Raw genomic sequence first — 18,749 nt, 5'->3', positions numbered from 1 at the left:
CTGCTGGGCACCACCACCTTTTACTCTTACAAATGCCGCCCGCCCGCCTCCCTTCAGGCACATTCACTTCCTTTTGCAGCCAGCCATCATTCATTCCCTCCCCCCTCTAATGGGAGCATTTACATTCAAAGCAGCTCCGTTTACTTTTAGATGCCGTGCAGCTCACCCCCCCCCGCCCTGATCATTCAGCAGAGCGCAGCCTTCAGAAGCGGAGCCCATTCTAATGCATGCAGAGATAAGAACTTCATTTTACTCCCCGTCTTTTCTATTTGTGCTGCGGGAGGGGTGTAGAGGAGGAGGGGGTGGCTGCTTTGTCAAAGTTTTTGTCTGTGGAGACATTTCTTGGGTTGGCATCAGCACCAGTTGTGACTTCTGCCAGTTCACATGGGTTGCAGGATGAGTATTACTGGTGTGCCTCAGTGGTGATACTATTTCAAAAGCCTTGTAATAGGATGTACCTATAAGATTTAGTTCATTGTATTCCATCCAATGAAACATGTACCATATGATGTCACTTCCAAGTTGGTGGCAACTCTTTCCCAGATAACAAAACTGGTCTATTTATTCAAGATGATAGGATGTGTAGAGTTAAGTGTGTGTGTGTGTGTGTGTGTGTGTGTGTGTGGGCGGGGGGGGGGGGGAGTATGAAAGATGTTCTAAAAGTTGCTACAAAAATCTGTGCTATATCTCTCTGAAATGCCTTTTTCAAAGCAGAGGTCAAATAAGCTTTGGTGAAGGTGACAGAAATTGCACTTACAGTGTGCAACCCAATTGTGTCCGCTTTGAGGAGAGGAGAGCTGGTCTTGTGGTAGCAAGCATGACTTGTCCCCATAGCTAAGCAGGGTCTGCCCTGGTTGCATCTGAATGGGAGACTTGATGTGTGAGCACTGCAAGATATTCCCCTCAGGGGATGGAGCCGCTCTGGGAAGAGCATCTAGGTTCCAAGTTCCCTCCCTGGCTTCTCCAAGATAGGGCTGAGAGAGATTCCTGCCTGCAACATTGGAGAAGCCGCTGCCAGTTTGTGAAGACAATACTGAGCTAGATAGACCAATGGTCTGACTCAGTATATGGCAGTTTCCTATGTTCCTATGTGTCAATTTTGCAGAGAATTCTTAATAAACATGATCAGGTAGACAAATGCAGATTTTCTCATCTTGCTGTTTAAACTTGCAACAACTTCACAAGATGGTGCTGCCTTAACACTGTGAATATCCTGAATTATTTAAAACAGTCCGCTTTGCAGGCAAGATAATGTGGTAAGCATTCATTGCACAACAGGTGTCAGGAAGAATAATAAAGGCTTTCTGATACATTGGGGAAAGGCAAATAGGTTGAAGGTTGTAGTAGTGCAGGACTAATAATAAATTACTCAAGATCACATTTGCCTGGAAGGAACCTTATAAGCCATGAACCAAGGATATATCTTTTTTATAGCTCCTCCTTGTAAGCTGCTTTTTCTTTTCTTTTCTTTCTTTCTTCTTTCTTCTTTTTTTTTGGAGCTAATATTATGGTAAAAGACAAGGTTTCTGAAAAGATGGGTGTCAGATGTTTGGAGCAGGGGAGGGGGGGGGGGCCATTTCAGTGCTTGCCCTAGGCGCCATTTTCCCTAGTTACGCCTCTGGAGGGAGTGCAACCCCGTCCAGAACAGAAAGATCTGTCACATCCCCTAAAGCAGGGGTAGGGAACCTTGGCCCTCCAGCTGTTGTTGAACCACAACTCCCATCATCCCCAGCTACAATTGTTTCCAGTCCATTACTGTCTGTAGGCAGGCATTTTGCGGGGTTATGCCATTTCCTGATGATGATGTCATTGAGAAACAGATTTGGGTGTTATCAGATAATACTCTGCTCTAAATCTCCTGATGGATCTCATCCAGAGGAGTCACGTAGATGTTAAAAGGCATGAGTAACTATCTCTGAGCGACACTATCTGGAATCTATCCAAGAGATAGGAATGGAACCGCTGCAAAGCAATACAACCTGTTACCAAATCCCTTAAATGATACAGAAGGATACTTTTATCAATAGTATTGAAATCAGCAGAAAGGTCCAAAAGAGCCAACAGAGTCACACGCAGTGTTCCCTCTAGCAGGGATTCCCAGATGTTGAGTACAACTCCTCAAATCCACAAATAAAAGTCATCGCAGCTGGAGAGTTTGAGAGTTATAGTCAACAACATTTGGGAATCCTTGTTAGAGGGAATACTGGTCACACTCCCTCTATCCATTCCTTGATAGAAATCATCCATCAGGCCGACCAAGGCTGTCTCCACCCCATAGCCCGCTCTAAAGCCACTTTGAAATGGATCTTGATAATCAGTGGGGCTATACTCACGATCAGCAAAAATCGGGCTAGGCTTTCCTAGCCTGATTTTTGCTGATCGTGTAAACCACCGGGATCGCAGGTGAGCCCAGTGGCTTACAAGCAGCTAGCCTGCTTTTGTAGCCTTTCCCAAAGCCCGGGTTTGCGGAGTGAGTGCTCTGCAAACCCAGGCTTCCCAATCGTGAGTCGCCACGGCGTGGCTCCATGCCGCGGCTACTCACGAGTAGACCCCCAGAGGGGAGGCAAAAAGCTGCCTCGCAGCTCCGGGGGTCTCCCCAGTATGCCCTGCGCACTCGCGCAGGGCATACTGGAGCTTCCGGGGGCCATGCGGCCCCCGAGCTCCCCAGCCCCTGCCAGCTCCATCACGGAGCTGGCAATCGAGTGGGCAGCTGATCCGGCCACCCAGGACTCCTTCCCTGCTCGTGGGCGCGGAGAGCGGGCTTAGCCCACTCTCTCCGCGCACTCTTAAGAACCGGGTCTCACTGATCGTGAGACCTGGCTCACAATCTTCCAAAATGACCTTATATTACTTATCCTCCCATCTACTTTGCAATGAAACCTGCTATTTGTCAAAGATGACTCAGAGAATTTGACAGCTGAGCAAAGATGCAATACTTTACTTTCTGTTTCTTTCTGTTTACTTTCTACCTACTACAACACATTAATTCGACAATGATGTATCCTTTGGCTTCCAGAATCCTAAGTGTGGTGTAATGGAGAGAACTGGACTAGTGGGAAAACCTGAGTTCAAATCCCTGTACAGGCATGAAACTCATTTGGTGACTCTGGGCCAGGCACTTATCTCTCATCCTAACCTACCTCACAAGACTGTTGTGAGGATATACATGATTATGTACAGGCAAACCTTGTTATACATGGAACTTCTATTCGTGGTTTCGTGTATCTGTGAGTGCCAAATAGACACCCAACCGCTGTATCCATGGACATGAAGAGGTTAAAACACATGTATCTGTGGATACTAGAAGGCCGGAAATGACAGGGGAGGTCATTTCTGGCCATTTTGTCCACAGGAGCCATTTTGTGGCTCATTTTGTCAAAATCTGTGACTTTTTGGGAATATTTGGGAGGGGCATTCCTGGACTCCAGGAGTCTCATGGAACATGGTAGGGCCCTTTATTTGGCCCGTTTCCCTCTTTAAAAAACATTTAATCACATTTCTTAAGAGTCTTGGAACTTAACCCCCCTGATCCCATAGACTCAATGCCTCATTATCTGTGGTTTCATTACCCACTGTAATCTGCGGTAACAGAGCTGCCGTGGATAATGAGGTCCACTTATACATCATTCTAGGCTCCTTGGAGAAAGAGTGGGAAATTAATGTAAATACATATATATACATACATACATACATACATACATACATACATACATACATACATACATCACTACTCCCAGTAGTGAGGCCATCTTCTGTTTGTCTTTGTATTAAATAAATCCCTAACTCCAGGCACTGTGTAGGCACTCCAAGCATTATTTCGAAGTGTGAGGTAGCCCAAATTCCTAAGTCTTAAAGGCATAGTCTGCAGCCCCGTCTATGCACTTTCCAGTTCTTCTTGGCAGTAAGTCAAATTCATATTTGTAGACATGGAATGTACTCTTCCTCCGCAGCATTGAAGCATGAGTTATCAAAGCATCCAAGTGGAGAGAAAATGATCTCTCCTGTATTTTTAGTCTTAGAGGGCAGCTAGGATGGTGACCCTTGAGTGGCATGCTGGTGAGGATTTGGACCTCTAGACTTAAGGAGCTGGCTTTTATTGCTCTAGTCTAGGTTATTACAAACCTTGACCTCACATGGAAGAATGGGCTCATACTCCCTAAATATACTGCTGTGATTGTGGTGTCAGGTTGGTGAAAAATACAATGTATATTCTCCACAATTTTACAATAGAGGAGTAAGCCAAACTGATGTGTATTACTGAGTCCTGGCTGGATAAGGCAGGTGAGCCTGTATTGGTCCAACTTGTGCAAGCTAGGAACTCAGTTCAGCACTAACTTAGAATAGTGGGAGGCCATTATCTATCATGAGTGTTTCTTCTTCCACAGACATCCCATGAAGGCAACATCAAGTCTTGTTTGTGTGCAGGTGGTTTTGGGTTCCATCTATTTCTCCAGCAGACTCTCTGGCTGAGCTTACAGAAGTGTTTTTATGCCCTGTGTTGGAGACACCTAAATGTACACTGCAAGAGGACTTTTAAAATTCATGCCAAGATTATCTTGTTGAACAACGCTCAGGGACGGGGAGGCATAGTTCAATCAGGCACAGAATCCTCTCTGTGTCACCAGGACCCACCTCGCCTTGCCATATACACACTGGGTGAAACAGTACCCCTACCAAGACCTGAGGACACAGTCATCCTACATTTCAGAGGACCTATCGGTCACAGAGAAGGCCCTCCAGTGCTGCCAGAACAAGTGTGTACAAAATCGGGTAAGGCCACTTTAAGAAAAACAGGTTGCTTAGCTGTAACTAATTATCCTTTGAGTGATCTGGGGATATTCACACAACTGAGTCTGCAGCTGCACAGTAGCCAAACTTTGGACTTTGAAGACCTGCGTGACACTGCGTGACACTCATCCATTAGAAAGGGTGATTGGAATGTCATTGCCTTCAGTTCTTGGATGACCGCCGCACCTCCAACAATCCTCCCAAAAGGAACTAGATAAGGTAAGTGAGAGATAAAAACCATAGCAAATGTTAATTTTTACACCTGTAGTGGGGAGGATGGGTGGTTGTTTGAAGAATACCCCCAGATCACTCACAGATCATTAGTTACAGGTAATGATTAGTAAGCTCCCTGTGTAGGTAGAGGGTACAGGTTGTGGCTTACCTTTTATTTTTAATGCTAGGATTTAAGACACTTTTGCCAAAATAAGCACCTGTGTAGACCTTATGTCTATTGCATAGTGCTTGATAAAGGGATGATCAGATGACTAGGTAGCTGTGCATCTAATATTGTCTATAGAAAAACCCAACCTGGCTGCTGCAAAACCCACCGTCTGTGTGGAATGTGCTTTAAATGTGAATGGGTGGTTTCATTTCCTGACACCCATATGCTTAAATTATGGCTGAAATTATCCACTTTGATAATCTCCATCTAGTTATTTTCTCTCCTTTCGCATTCCCTCTGTAGGATACGAATAGAGCATTGTCCTTCCTGAAGAATTTTGTCCTATCTAGGTAGAAGGCCAATGCCCTCCTCACATCCAAGGTTTGTAATTTCCATTCTGAATCCACCTGTGGATTACTGAAGAAGGATGGAGCAATTATATCCTGGTTAATATGGAAATCTATGTTTAAATTTGGTATGAAATTTAGATCTGTATGAAGAACCAATTTCTCTTTGTGGAATCTGACGCACTACTACTGTGGATATTTATATACCGCTTTTCAACCAAAGTTCTTAAAGCGGTTTACATAGAAAAACAAATAATACATAAATAAGATGGTTGCCTGTCCCCAAAGGGTTCACAATCTAAAAAAACAAACCATAAAGGAGATACCAGCACACTGGAGGGATGCTGTGCTGGGGTTGGATAGGGCCAGTTGCTCTCCCCCTGCTAAATTTAAGAGAATCACCACTTTAAAAGGTGTCTCTTTGCAGGGGCACTTGCTCAGTTAGCAAGGGTAAGACATATCTGCTCTTAAAGCATGCTTATATCTTAACATACATGCCATATAATTGGCTATATACATGATTAAAGTTGATGCTGAGTAAAACCGACACCCCAGTGCATCTAATGAATTTCCGACCTTCTTTATCCACATGTACTGCATGCTTTCTATTGGGTCTGGATGAAAAGGTGTAATCCGCCACCAAACAGATGCTTAAAGAGGTACGTGCAATTCTCCTCCTGCACTTTATACATATGATCTAATCTCCTGGAGGGTAGGGCAGTACTGTATAGTTTCTGCCATGCCTGTTTAGAGGCTTGTAGTAACACCGGAAGAATTGGTAAGGCTGCAGGTTAAGATGTTTTAGCAGTTTGATTAAATTTGAACACTGGGTCCTCCTGCACCTCTTCTGCTACTTGTTTCAGGTCTAAGCCTTGTGTGTTTGCCATGTCTATAATCAGGGAATGATATTTTCTGTGTTCTTCCTTTGGGGAATCCAAAGACTGCTTCAGAACTTCATCATCAGGTGATAGTTCAGACAGCTTCAGTGCATTCAGATTCACCTTCAGACTCTTCCAAGGATTCCTCTTCTCCTCCACTATCTCCTTGTTGTTCATCCTTTCCCTCCTACTCTGCAGTCTGCTATCTCCTCTACTTGGTCTTCTTGTGGAGAACTAGAAGAAGTGGAAGCGGTTGTCATTTGAGTAATAGTTGCTGACACCAGTTCAGTCACTGCTGAAGTGGCAGTCCCCCTCACATCTGGTAGTGGGTCCATCATGGCTTGAGATGTAGAGGTTGCAGTGGTGGCCACAGTAATGGTGTAGTGACAGTGTGTGTTACAACATGTGGATGAGGACATCTAACCTCAACTGGACGGTATAATATGCCTTCATCTTCCCTTGATATGTGAGGAATGCTTTTGTTGCTCATATGTCCTGGATGGAACGTAGTAGTCCACTGAACCTGTACCAGGGAAGATGGGCTGTATACTTGTCTGTAAGAGATGGTAAGATGATCTTTAGAATGATAATCATAATCCCCTCTGCCATGTGCACACCATACTAATGGGGCTTGTCTCATTGGGCTGCGATGGTATTGATGTGCTCTCTATGGATGTTTGTGTTACATTTGGCTTCTATAATCTTCCATTGGTGATCTTTGAGGAGCAGGTGACATTGATGGTGTCTTTGGAACCTGTATCACCTCATCATCATATCCCACGTCTCCTCTCAGTGAATAAGTTGGAGGGTGGGGATACTCCCTGGAATGTATCGTAACTCTTAGCATTGGTTAAGTTATTCAATGTTAAAATTGAGGATGTCATTGGCATAGGTGGTGGTGTCGATGACTTTGCAGTCACAACAATGTTCAGTGTTGAAATCCTCAATATCGATGTCAATGACGTTAATGCTTTCGATGGGGCAGGTTCTTTGTCCCTTTGCTTTCCTGTCAATGTCGATACAGCAAAGAGATTGAAGAGGTGTTCTTTTATGTTGTGTGGCTTGGTGTCAAGGACAACTCCCAGTTTCTTCTTTTTCTCCTTTTTGTCATTTTCTCTATGAGGTCATTCTTTGTTGGATTCGTCTTCCCCTTCTTGCCATTTTTCAAGGTGATTGGGGTAGCCAAAGTCAGCTTCGACATCAAATAATGGACTGTCGATACAGAGGGTTTTGTTGATGTGGAAGCCTCCACTCAGGGTCTTTGTTGATGGCGGTGCAGTTGAAGGTGTCATGGTTGTCAACCCTACCAATACCAAAGTGTTCAACCTTGAGGGGAAGTGGTCGATATCAACGTTGATGTAGCAATTTTTGCTGTGGCCGTGGACATAGCAATTTGTGCTGGTCCCATGCCAAGTTATATGAAGTTCTCTGTTTTTTCTCATTTGTTTCAAAAATGACAAACAGATTTTACATATGTTTGTTTTATGTTTTCCCCCAAGGCACAAAAGACACAAGTCGTGCTGATCTGAAGTGGGAAGTTTAGCCTTACATTTATCACACCTCTTAAAAGGTTTTACGATCAGTCATGAAAGACTGATGTCTGTTCTGTAAACAGAGCAAAGCAACTAATTCAAACTCTCTCTCACTATTTCCATGTACTTCAAGAATTGAAACTCTCAAGTACTTAGAGCAAGTCCCTCCCAATGCAACTAAAGCAGCGGTCAGAAAGGAACTGAAGGCAACGACTCTCCAACTGCCCTTTGTAATGGATGCACACGAGTGCAGGGTGGAGCCAAAGTGTCACGTGCAGCTTCAAAGTACTACCGGTTTGGCTAATGTGAAGACACAGACCCAGTTGTGTGAATACAACTGGGATCACACCAGGGATCCAACACTTTCTTATGGAAGAGGTGGGACCAAGTCACCCTTCCTAAGCAACGGGCTATAAAACCAAGCAACCTGCTGAAAGAAACTGGAGTAACATTTCCTCTCTATTATAGTACCCAGCTCCTATATTCTCTGATTGGCTCTGGCTGAGATCCTGATCTATTGCCTTTGAAGCTATCCAAGGTTTGGTGCATTCCTGATCTCTGCCTTGGAGGAGACTGTGGCTCAATCTGGAACAGGATAATGGATATGACACATGTGACAGGTCATACACTGGATTTACTCTTCTGCACTATATAGAATTCTGGTAGTTTGGTGACAAGAGATACAGAATCAAAATTATTGTCATTTTTGGAAAATTATCTTGTGGCTATTCACCACTGCAGGGAAAAGGAACTGTTAGAATGGCCCATCTTCATTATTTATGGAGCTAATTAAGAATTTGCTTCCAGAATGCTTTCAAATGTTTAAGGGCAGACATTGGAAGCAGCTCTGTGGATACTCTGATTTGATTTGCTAGCAAATTGAATCGCCAAAAAACAAATTGATTCATTGAAACAGCTGGCCACTGCCAGCCAGTTCGATGAATCGTATTGGAAATTCGTGAATTGTCCCTATAGGAGACAATGGGGAACTTGAATCACATGACTGTTCCTCATGGGTAGGCCCTAGGGACACCAAAGTGGGTTGGGAGTTAGGGTTAGTCAATGACCTACTGACTCAGATAAAACTCAAAAATTCATTAAAAGTTGCCCGATTATTTGATTGCTTTGTGGGTTGGGCAGTAGGTAGGTAGGGTCATGCCCTAAGACCCAACACACTTGGTGTCTCTAGGGCCTAATCATGGGGAACAATGTGGTGACTCACATTCCCCATTGCTCCTTATGAGCTAAGCACACATTTTGCAGCCCTGCCTGCCTAAAAAGAAAAAAGAAAGAAAGCCTGCAGATAGTAACGCACACAGTTCCTCCCCCAGCATAGAACAGAAACACCACATTTTGCCAAACACACAATCCAAAGATGGCCAAAAAAGTATCAGTGGCCCAGAATCCACAACAGCGATAGTGCCCACGCTGCAGTAGCATCATTGACACAAGTTGCTCTCTCACACACAATTATCACTCTGTCCTCACTTGCAACAGCTGCCACAAGAGAGCAGCAGCCTTAGCAGCCAGCAAGCGTAACCATAAGCTCAACTACAGCAATGTCTCTTCAGCTGCATTTTGATGGAGTACACCTTGCAGATTGCAGAGCAGAACAGTGGGTATAGCACAAGTTACTTTCAAGGCCAGACATGGAGCTAATCTCACAACAATCATCAAGAAGATATCATACACAGAGAAAGAGAGAGAGCGCACTGAGCTGCCACTATCCATTTCTCGCCACAATACAATCTCAAGCAGACCAAACCACAACTCAAGGCAGGCAGGCAGGCAGTGCTGATGCCTGCATCTGGATAACACCATGGCCTCAGACTGGTGCTGGACCCTGGCCGGCAGACTGACACATGGGTCAGGGGCACCAGTCTATATTTCATCATTGGACATGGCAACGCCAACGGTGTTTATGTGTGTCTACGGAGAATGGGGTGATTCGAGTTCCCCATTGTTCCCTATGGGCAAAACAAGCAAAGTGCTGCACACATTTTGCAACCCTACCTTGAAAAACAGCACAGCAAAACAGAAGCATACACAATCTCTCCCAACAAGGAACAACACATTTTGCCAAACTCATAGTCCAACGATGGCCAAAGAAGAATCACTGACCCAGAATCTACTGCCAGGCAGCTACAGTGTACCTGCCCTGTGCTGCAGTAACATCACAAGTTGCTCTTTCATAAAGAAATATGACTCCTCACAACAGCTGCCACAGCAGCACCTTTAGCAGTCAGCAACTAAGCTAGACTAGAATAACCTCTTCAGCCACATTTTGACTGATCGAGTACACCTTGCAAGGCAGACTGCAGAGCAGACCAGAGCAGTAAGTGAAGCGCAAATCGCTCTCAAGTCCAGACATGGAGAATGGAGATCATCTCTTACCATTAGAAGAAGTTTCTTCTTCTTCTCTATCTCCAACGTAAGTGTACATTCCTGCCTGCCTGTGTCTGGATAACACACCATGATCTCAGATTAGGGCTGGGCCCTGGCTGACAGCCTGACACATGGGGTCAGGGCATCAATCCAGATCTCATCATCAGCCATGGCATGTGAGGGGTGCATGTCTGTGTGTGTCAGCAGACTGAGACAAATCAGGGACTGGCCGCAATGGCCAGGGTGGGGCGAGCTGCCAGTGGTGGTAGGGGTGACCATGTGTCACTCACCCTCCATGGCTAGCTCAGGATAGCCCACCAGGGGGAGGCTGGACTTCCGGAAGACCAGCCACTCCACCATCTCAAGGGCCAAGCATGGGCCATGGGGTGTCACCACACCCACAAGCCATGAAGAACAACTTCTTGCTCTGGATGCTGCTTGGCAGGCATAAGAGGAACTGTCCAGTAACTATTGCCAAGACTGGTCAGACTTGGAGATGTATTGCCCAAAAGTGAATTGGCTCCACCTCACTACCTGCCACCGGCTCCTGCAGGTACTGGAGCACATACTGCTCAGCAATGCTGTAGGGCTCTGTGGGCTGCTCCCATACCCTAGGCAAGGTGCTAACGAACCTCTCCATGAGCCACCAGGAGGCGGTGCTGCCAGCAGCTCACTTGGCCCTGCCAGGGACACAACATTAGCACCTGGAAGTGGTGGTAATAGGAGCAATCCTGCTAGGGATGGATTGCACATTAATGGTATGCGCTCCAGCCCCCTCCTCCTGGTTGCACCCAAGCCTCCTCTCCTCTGCTCGCCTAACCTCTGCAATCAGAAGGTCCTTCCACCTGAGCAGCTGGTCACGGGTGGCTGCTTTGCCCTTCATCCTTGCATCACATAGGCAGGAGCTGTTTGTGGCAACATAGAATGGCTTGAGTGCCAAGACAACCTCAGAAAGCACCACCTAGTCCACACTGGACAGGTCGCACACTTCCAAGCCACACCTCCTTGCCAGGGCATGGATGGCCTCCTCTTGTTCCTGCAGGTGCTGGAGAAAGAGAAAGGTGGAGTTCCACTGGGCAGAACATCCCGAGGGATCAGGTGTTCAGATAGGTCCAGCCTCTCCCTGAGCAAGCGCCTACCCTTCCCACTCCAGTGGAAGTAAGCTGCTATCTTGTGGAAATTCTCTGCAAGAGTAGTCACGGCAGCAGCAGGCTGGCACCCAGTGCTTGCAGCAGGGATTTCTCACCTGGCCCCAGAAGGGCCAAGCGCATTCTTCACAACTGGGTTCAGGGTGTGCGCCATACAACATATGGACATAAACTGACCCTGCTCAGCTGCCTTTGTGAAGCTGGCAGCATTGCTGATGACCATGAACCTCTTATGAACCTGGCCGGCCCGCTCCATTTGGGGTGGGGTGGGGAGTCCCCGCTGTCACCCGACCACCCCTGAGAGTGCCGCAGCTGGCAGCAACAAATTGAAGGTAAATGTTTACTTCTCTCCCGCCCCCACTCTTTTTCTTTAGGTCCCTTGGTCCCCTCCTTTACTGGTAAAAGGGGAATCCTTATCCTTATCAGATTCTCCTTTACCAGTGATTTTTGAGCAGGTTCGAGATGAACCAAGCCTGGTTTGCTTCAACCCGTACCCCCTAGTGCTGAATGGCTCAAAGTTGAGCCGGCTCAGTTGACTCACACACCGCTACTCATCTACAGTCCTGCAACCAAATCCCTCCCTGTTTCAAACAACCAGACCGAGGTGGGGGAGTCTCTCCTATCCATCTGATGTCTCCAGCTGGAGGCTTCCAAGCCTCCCAGCGGCATCTTTGGCTGGAGTCTGCCAAGTGTCACTCTCGGAGGCACTCTTGGGCCTAGCAGACATGGTACTCGATAGCTGGGGGGGGGAGGTGGGCTCTAGTCAGGCACCCACCTAATCAAAACAAAAAATCCCAGGGAAAAGTACAGAGGGAGCCTGGCAGGCTGGGCACCACAAACCGGGGGGGCGGGGGGAGATGAACGCACCAGGCACAAGCAGGCAGCACACAGATAGCAGCAGCAGCAAAAGTGGCAGCAGGGCTGAAAAATAATAATTTAAAAAAACCACATCCACATCCCAGTTACTAAGGAAAAACAAATAAACAAGGAATGAAATTCCAAGCAGCACCCAGTTAAAATGCACTGGTGCTGCTTGTACAATTTATTTAAATAAAATTGGGGGGGGGATCACAGCACCCTAGTTATTTAAGGGACTGGCTAGCTATAAACAATGAAAACCAAATTGCAAACAAGGAAATATAAATGCCAAACAGCACCCAGTTAAGCCACTGGGCTGATGTTGCTATTTTAAAATAATGGGGGCGGAGAGAACTACAGCACCCCAATTACTAACGTCACTGGTTGTGGGACGGGCAGTGGCTAGAAGCAAGAATAATACAATAAAATTTCAAGCAGCACCCAGTTAAAGGCACTGGTGCTGCTGGAAACAAAGGGATGGTGGCAGCGGGGGGGGGCGGGTGGCGGGGAGGGAATAAAACAGTTGGCAGGCTCTGCAATTAAAAAGGTTGAAGATTTTTAAAAGGGAGACCGACCAGGCACTCTGTTTCTTTTTTAGGGCAGGCCCTGACCATGGTCTCTCTGCTCTCCTCAGTGCTGCTGTTCTGCTGCAGTCTGTCTCAGTCTCACAGTTCTTCAGTTCTTTCCTCTCCAGAGGCAAAAAAGCAATGGCTCTCCCTGCGTCCAAGCAGGCCCTTCTATACATTTTGAAACTCCCTCCTTTGGCCTCCATCCCACCCAGCCAATGGGGCACAGTTGCCCCTGCAAAAACACTTGATTTGAAAGACAACTAGCCAACCAAGAAGCAAGGAGATCTCAAGTCAATTGGAAGTCAGTGCCAGGAGACCAATCAGTGATCGAAAAACACAGAGATGAAATGGCATCCACTAAATGAATTGCTAGCTAATCGATCTGCACAAATCGGGGGGTGATTTGATTCATGATCAAATCGAGGGTGATTTGATTCACAATCAAATTGGGTGTGTGATTTGATTCACAATCAAATCAGCCCCTTTATCCAAGGGACAATTCAATTCACGAACAAATCAGTGAATCGCTCACAATTTGCAGCGGATCAATTCGCTAGGAAATCGATCTGCACACCTCTATTATACACTGTCATCCCTTACATTCCCTACCAAGCCAGAGTACATAAGAACAGCCCTGCTGGATCAGGCCCAAGGCCAATCCAGTCCTGTATCCTGTTCCACACAGTGGTCCACCAGATGCCTCTGGGAAGTCCACAAGCAAGAGGTGAGCACATGCCCCCTCTCTTGCTGTTGCTCCCCTGCAACTGGTATTTAGCGGCATCTTGCGTCTAAGGCTGGAGGTGGCCTATAGCCATCAGATTAGTAGCCATTAATAAACAGGTCCTCCATGAATTTGTCTAAGTCCTTTTTAAAGCCATACAAGTTTTTAGACATCACCAGATCTTATGGCAGAGAATTCCATAGATTACGTGCTGTGTGAAGAAGTACTTCCTTTTGTTGGTCCTAAATTTCCCAGCCTTCAGTTTCATGTGATGACCCCTGGTTCTGGCATTGTGAGAGAGGAAGAAAAATTGCTCTCTGACACTCTCTCTACTCCATGCATCATTTTATACACCTCTATCATGTCTCCCCATAGTTGCCTCTTTTCCAAACTAAAAAGCCCCAGATGCTGTAGCCTTGCCTCATAAGGAAGGTGCTCCAGGTCCCTGATCATTTTGGTTGCCCTCTTCTGCATCTTTTCCAGTTCTACAATGTCCTTCTTAAGATACGGTGACCAGAACGGCAAACAGTACTCCAAATGTAGCCACACCATAGATTTGTATTAGGGCATTATAATATTAGCATTTCTATTTTCAATCACCTTCCTATCTTCCTAGGATAGAATTGGCCTTTTTCACAGCACTGAGTCGACACGTGTCTGTACACCATGACCCCAAGATCTCTTTCCTGGTCAGTCACTGACAGCTCAGACCCCATCAATGTATATGTGAAGTTGGAATTTTTTGCCCCAATATGCATCATTTTACACTTGCTTACATTGAACTGCATTTGCCATTTTGTCGCCCACTCGCCCAGTTTGGAGATCCTTTTAGAGCTCCTCACAATCTGCTTTGGATTTCAGTACCCTAAATAAATTAGTGTCATTTGCAAATTTGGCCACTTTGCTGCTTACCCCAACTTCTAGATCATTTATGAACAAGTTAAAGAGCACTGGTCCCCATAGAGATCCCTGAGGGACCCCACTTCTTACTTCCCTCCTTTTAGAGAACTGCCTATTTATTCCTACTCTGTTTCCTGTCCTTCAACCAGTTATCAATCCATACATGAACCTGTTCCCTTATCCCATGACTGCTAAGTTTTCTCAAGAGTCTTTGATGAGGAACCTTGTCAAAAGCTTTTTGGAAGTCCAGGTATATTATGTCAACTGGATCACCTTTGTTCTCACACCAGTGGACATACTCAAAGAACTCCAAAAGGAGTTAGTGGGGCAAGACTTTCCCTTGCAAAAGCCATGCTGGTTCTCCTTCTGCAAGGCCTGTTCTTCTATATGTTTAACAATTTTGTCCTTAATTATGCTTTCCATCCATTTATCTGGCACAGAGGTTAAGCTAACTGGCCTGTAATTTCCTGGATCCCCCCCTGGATCCCAAATACTTTATTTAAAGTTGCCGTAATCAACAGGATAAAACTGGCTTCGTTCAAATGCTTCAGCTTAACACAGCCCACAGTCCTGTGCATGGGACTGTCCAGCATATTTTCCCTTTCCCTTTCTGACTCACATCAAACCCAGACTTTTCTGCCTCCATACTACAAACAATTCATTGTTTTTCTAAACACAGAACATAAAAAAGAAATCGTATTAATAGGGGCTTTGCTTTCTATCATTCCCACAAACTTCCTTCTTTCTATATACAAATGGAGAAACACAACATTTCTTATGAAACCAACACCGAATAACTTTTAAGAACTGTGAATGGGCATGCAAATGTTTTAAAATGTTTGCCTCTAAATCAAATACCTCCTGAAGAAAAGAAAAAAACTCAGTCTAAACAATGGGGGAGATGAAACGTTGTGTGTTTGTGTGGGGGGAAAGAGAGAGAGAGTCCTTTTGAGGCAGATGTGGGGAAAAGAGTAAAGAAACACAGACTTTCTATTTTATTTTTAGTTTCCCTTATATATACACACCAAAATATAAGTTCTTTCTTGGAGGTAATTAGCAATTGGTTGTGTTGTAATAGCCAGAAATACAAAAATACGACAAAGGAAAAATGTTACTACTACTATATGAAATGCTTGTGTGGCTTTTTTTAAAAAAGCAGTATCAGTGCAGAAAAACAGGACATGGATAAATATATCAACAACTAGAAGCCTGCAGTTAAAAATATCTGGCTGGTTCAAATCAGTGTGTGAAATTTACCATACATACACCCCACTGACTTTTTGGCCTTGCTGCTTGCTTATGGTTGCCAGATCACAGTACTAAAGTGATAGATAAAACCTTAGATGTGGATACAGATGAATGGCTGGAGTGAGTAGCAGTGGATTAAATAAATTCTTTGAGAGTTTCTACTAGTGGCTTTTACAATGAAACAAAACTTCATGCTTGACCTAAGATACTTTCAGATCTATGTGTGTATGGGCCACTTTTTGGTATTAAGAGATAAGATCATGAACATATTATGCAAGAGGCTTTGGCCCAGAAGCAAAAAAAAGTGTGATCAGGCATAGTAACTATCTAAAAGTGAGAGGATATCCTATTAGTGTCCAGGTCTTCTCCAGTTAAGCAGACAAGTAGTCCACTTGGGAATATCCAAAGAAATGTAAAAATACCAAAGCATTCACACAATGATTCAGGAATTCTTAAGAGTTATTCGGACTTTTTGACAACTGGTTTGCTTGTCTGCTAGAGGAAGCCACAATAAATCCTTGAAAACAAAGGTTAATTTTATGTGGACAAATTTGCTGACAGTTTTCCTCACAGCATCAATGTCTTGTCTCAGTCCTCTCTACAGATATTAGCTAACAATGTTATGAATGGAGTGTGGAATGAAAATACAGGGAATTTCAGATATATCCGGCTCAAGTAATTCCAAGTGCAGGCATAGCATCCATAGTACCTATGCACAAAGAAATTCCACAAGGCTCAATACATCTTTGTCGTCCCCCCCCCATCCCTCTTCTTCCCTCTTTATTCCTATGCACGAGTGTGTACACAAGCAACGAGGAGCCACTGCATAGGATGGAAGTTCCATGTTCACATCCCATATTCCCAATCAGCACTTCCTCCATGTGTAATGTAAGTTACCAGAGCACAAGTAACTTGCTTGATGCAGAGACAACGGGCTGGATGAAGAATGACCCATACATGCACATGAGAAAAGGATGGGGGAAATAGAACTCTCTTGAGTCCTGTGGAAAATATCTCCATGAGTGTACTACACCCATGCTAGGAATGGTTTGGGCCCTTCGAATTACAAAGAATCAACAACAGCACTGATCGTGCTGAATCCAGGAATCTCTCTCTTCCAATAGGTTGTCAGTCAAAGTACTATCCAGCCCTCTGTCTCTGCCAATCATCTATTTGGGCAGGGGGACTTCCCATAAGAATATCTGGATCAGAGATTTAATAAACTGGAAACTGTACACTATCTAATCTGGAGAAGAAGAAGAAACTGGAGTCCCAGAATACCGTATTTTACGGACTATAAGACGCTACGGACTATAAGACGCACCTTAATTTTAATCCAGTTTTTCAGAGTTTTAACATATTAAACTGTTAAAACATATAAGACGCTCCTGAATTTTGGCGGATATTTTTCGAGGAAAAAAGTGAGTCTTATAGTCCATAAAATACGGTAATGCTTGTTTTTAACCATAGTTCTAGAAAACCTCTTCTGTCATTGTAGAAATCTCCTTACCATCTGTTCCAACTTCTCCCTGCTGTCCATTCAGCTCCTCCAGCTTGAGGTTGAGCTCCACCGGGTCTTCTGTAATTCCATTAGCCGTGGATATCTGTCCATTCTTCTGTAAAAGCTGCATTGGTCAAGGTTGAGAACAGAGAGAGAAAAGAAGGAGAAACAACTATGTCAGGAATGTAAGACCTTCAGATGGAAGGAATGTCCCATTTCTAATTTTCTTCATACAGTAAGATAAACACATACTTTTAGAAATGTATGTGTGTTATCATTTTGAAAATGTAAACTTATTAGAAGCGTCACATTTTTAAAAAAAAAATCAGCCATGACAGCTGCTGCAGAAACTGAACTTTTCTAAAAGTATACCACTGGGTTATCCATAAGGCAGGGCAGACAGAGGCAGGGCAGACAGGGCAACCACGTGGGCCCCACTTTTGTAGCTGCCATTAAAATTAACTAGAAGGGGGCCCTGCACTGGCTGATTTACCCCAGGCCCCGCACCCTGCCAGGGTTCTCCAAGGGCACAAAGGGGAAAGGGGTGTGTGTGTGGGGGGGATGACGCAGCACCAGAAAACCGGAAAAAAGGAGGGAAGGAAAACCCAAAGGTGCTGAATAAGTGGATAATAATTTTATTCTGTAAGGCCCGACATGTTTCAGGCGTGTGCTCTTCTTCAGAGGCAAATATATTCTTACTCTCTTTACTAGAAATTGCACCAGAAGGAATCTTTGTGCATTTTCCACTAAAGAGAATAAGAATATATTTTCCTCTGAATAAGAACAGATGCTTGAAATGCGCCAGACCTTACAGAATAGCTATTATCCACTTATTCAGCATCTTTGGGTTTTTCCTTCCCTCCTTTCCCCCCACTTTGTCCTTTCACCCGACATCATTAAAACCTAAATACAAGTCCTAAATACAAATAGAAAAATCAAGGAACAGATCAACTTGCTCAACATGAGATATGATTCTTAATTGGAGAAATAGGGGGAATTCCAGAAGCAGTTGCAATTTATTCTCTGTGTCTTATGAATATTTAGTCCAAAGACAAATGTTAGTAGCTTTGTAAAATGGAAAAGCTATTCCGCCCCCCCCCAAAAGTTCCTTGTTTCTGTAACAGACTGACATACTAATGTGAAGAATGTAACAAAACTACGTAAGAAGGTTGTGAGTCTACCTTACAAAATTTACAAAGTAAGAATGTATTTTAAAGTTTAGCCTAAGGAAACCATCACATTTTAAAATAATTTTATGAAACCCACCCTGGGTGTGCATCTAAGTGATTCTCATCTATTTGAAGTTAGTTATTCATAACTGATAGGAAGTGCAAGAGACAAATGAAAAGACTAAAATGAAAAAAAGGGGGTGGGTCCCCAAACGCAAGCATTTAATGTAAACTCTTTTGTGCTGGAAAAACTGAAAACGTGATGTAAATCAAGCATTATGATCACATGTGAATCCTAATTTCCAGCATTTACATGCACTGGG

The 18,749-nt window shown here is 44.6% G+C and overlaps 1 protein-coding gene across 7 annotated transcripts in view; it reads right to left on the bottom strand.

Moving 5' to 3' along the window:
- Positions 1-18,749, bottom strand: part of AKAP12 (A-kinase anchoring protein 12) — a 159,142-nt gene that overhangs the window by 49,859 nt on the left and 90,534 nt on the right. For all 7 annotated transcript variants that reach the window (XM_053292446.1, XM_053292488.1, XM_053292457.1 and 4 more), the window contains one exon: positions 17,267-17,381. Coding sequence is in view for 1 of the 7 variants with exons in the window: in XM_053292498.1 (XP_053148473.1) it covers positions 17,267-17,381 (115 nt within the window). In the remaining 6 variants the exon portion in view is untranslated. The remainder of the gene's footprint in view (positions 1-17,266; positions 17,382-18,749) is intronic.

The sequence above is a fragment of the Hemicordylus capensis genome, chromosome 1 (genome assembly GCF_027244095.1).
Source record: "Hemicordylus capensis ecotype Gifberg chromosome 1, rHemCap1.1.pri, whole genome shotgun sequence".
Taxonomy (NCBI): domain Eukaryota; kingdom Metazoa; phylum Chordata; class Lepidosauria; order Squamata; family Cordylidae; genus Hemicordylus; species Hemicordylus capensis.
Note: the sequence above shows the minus strand (reverse complement) of the source record. Positions and strands in the feature narration are given on the sequence as shown.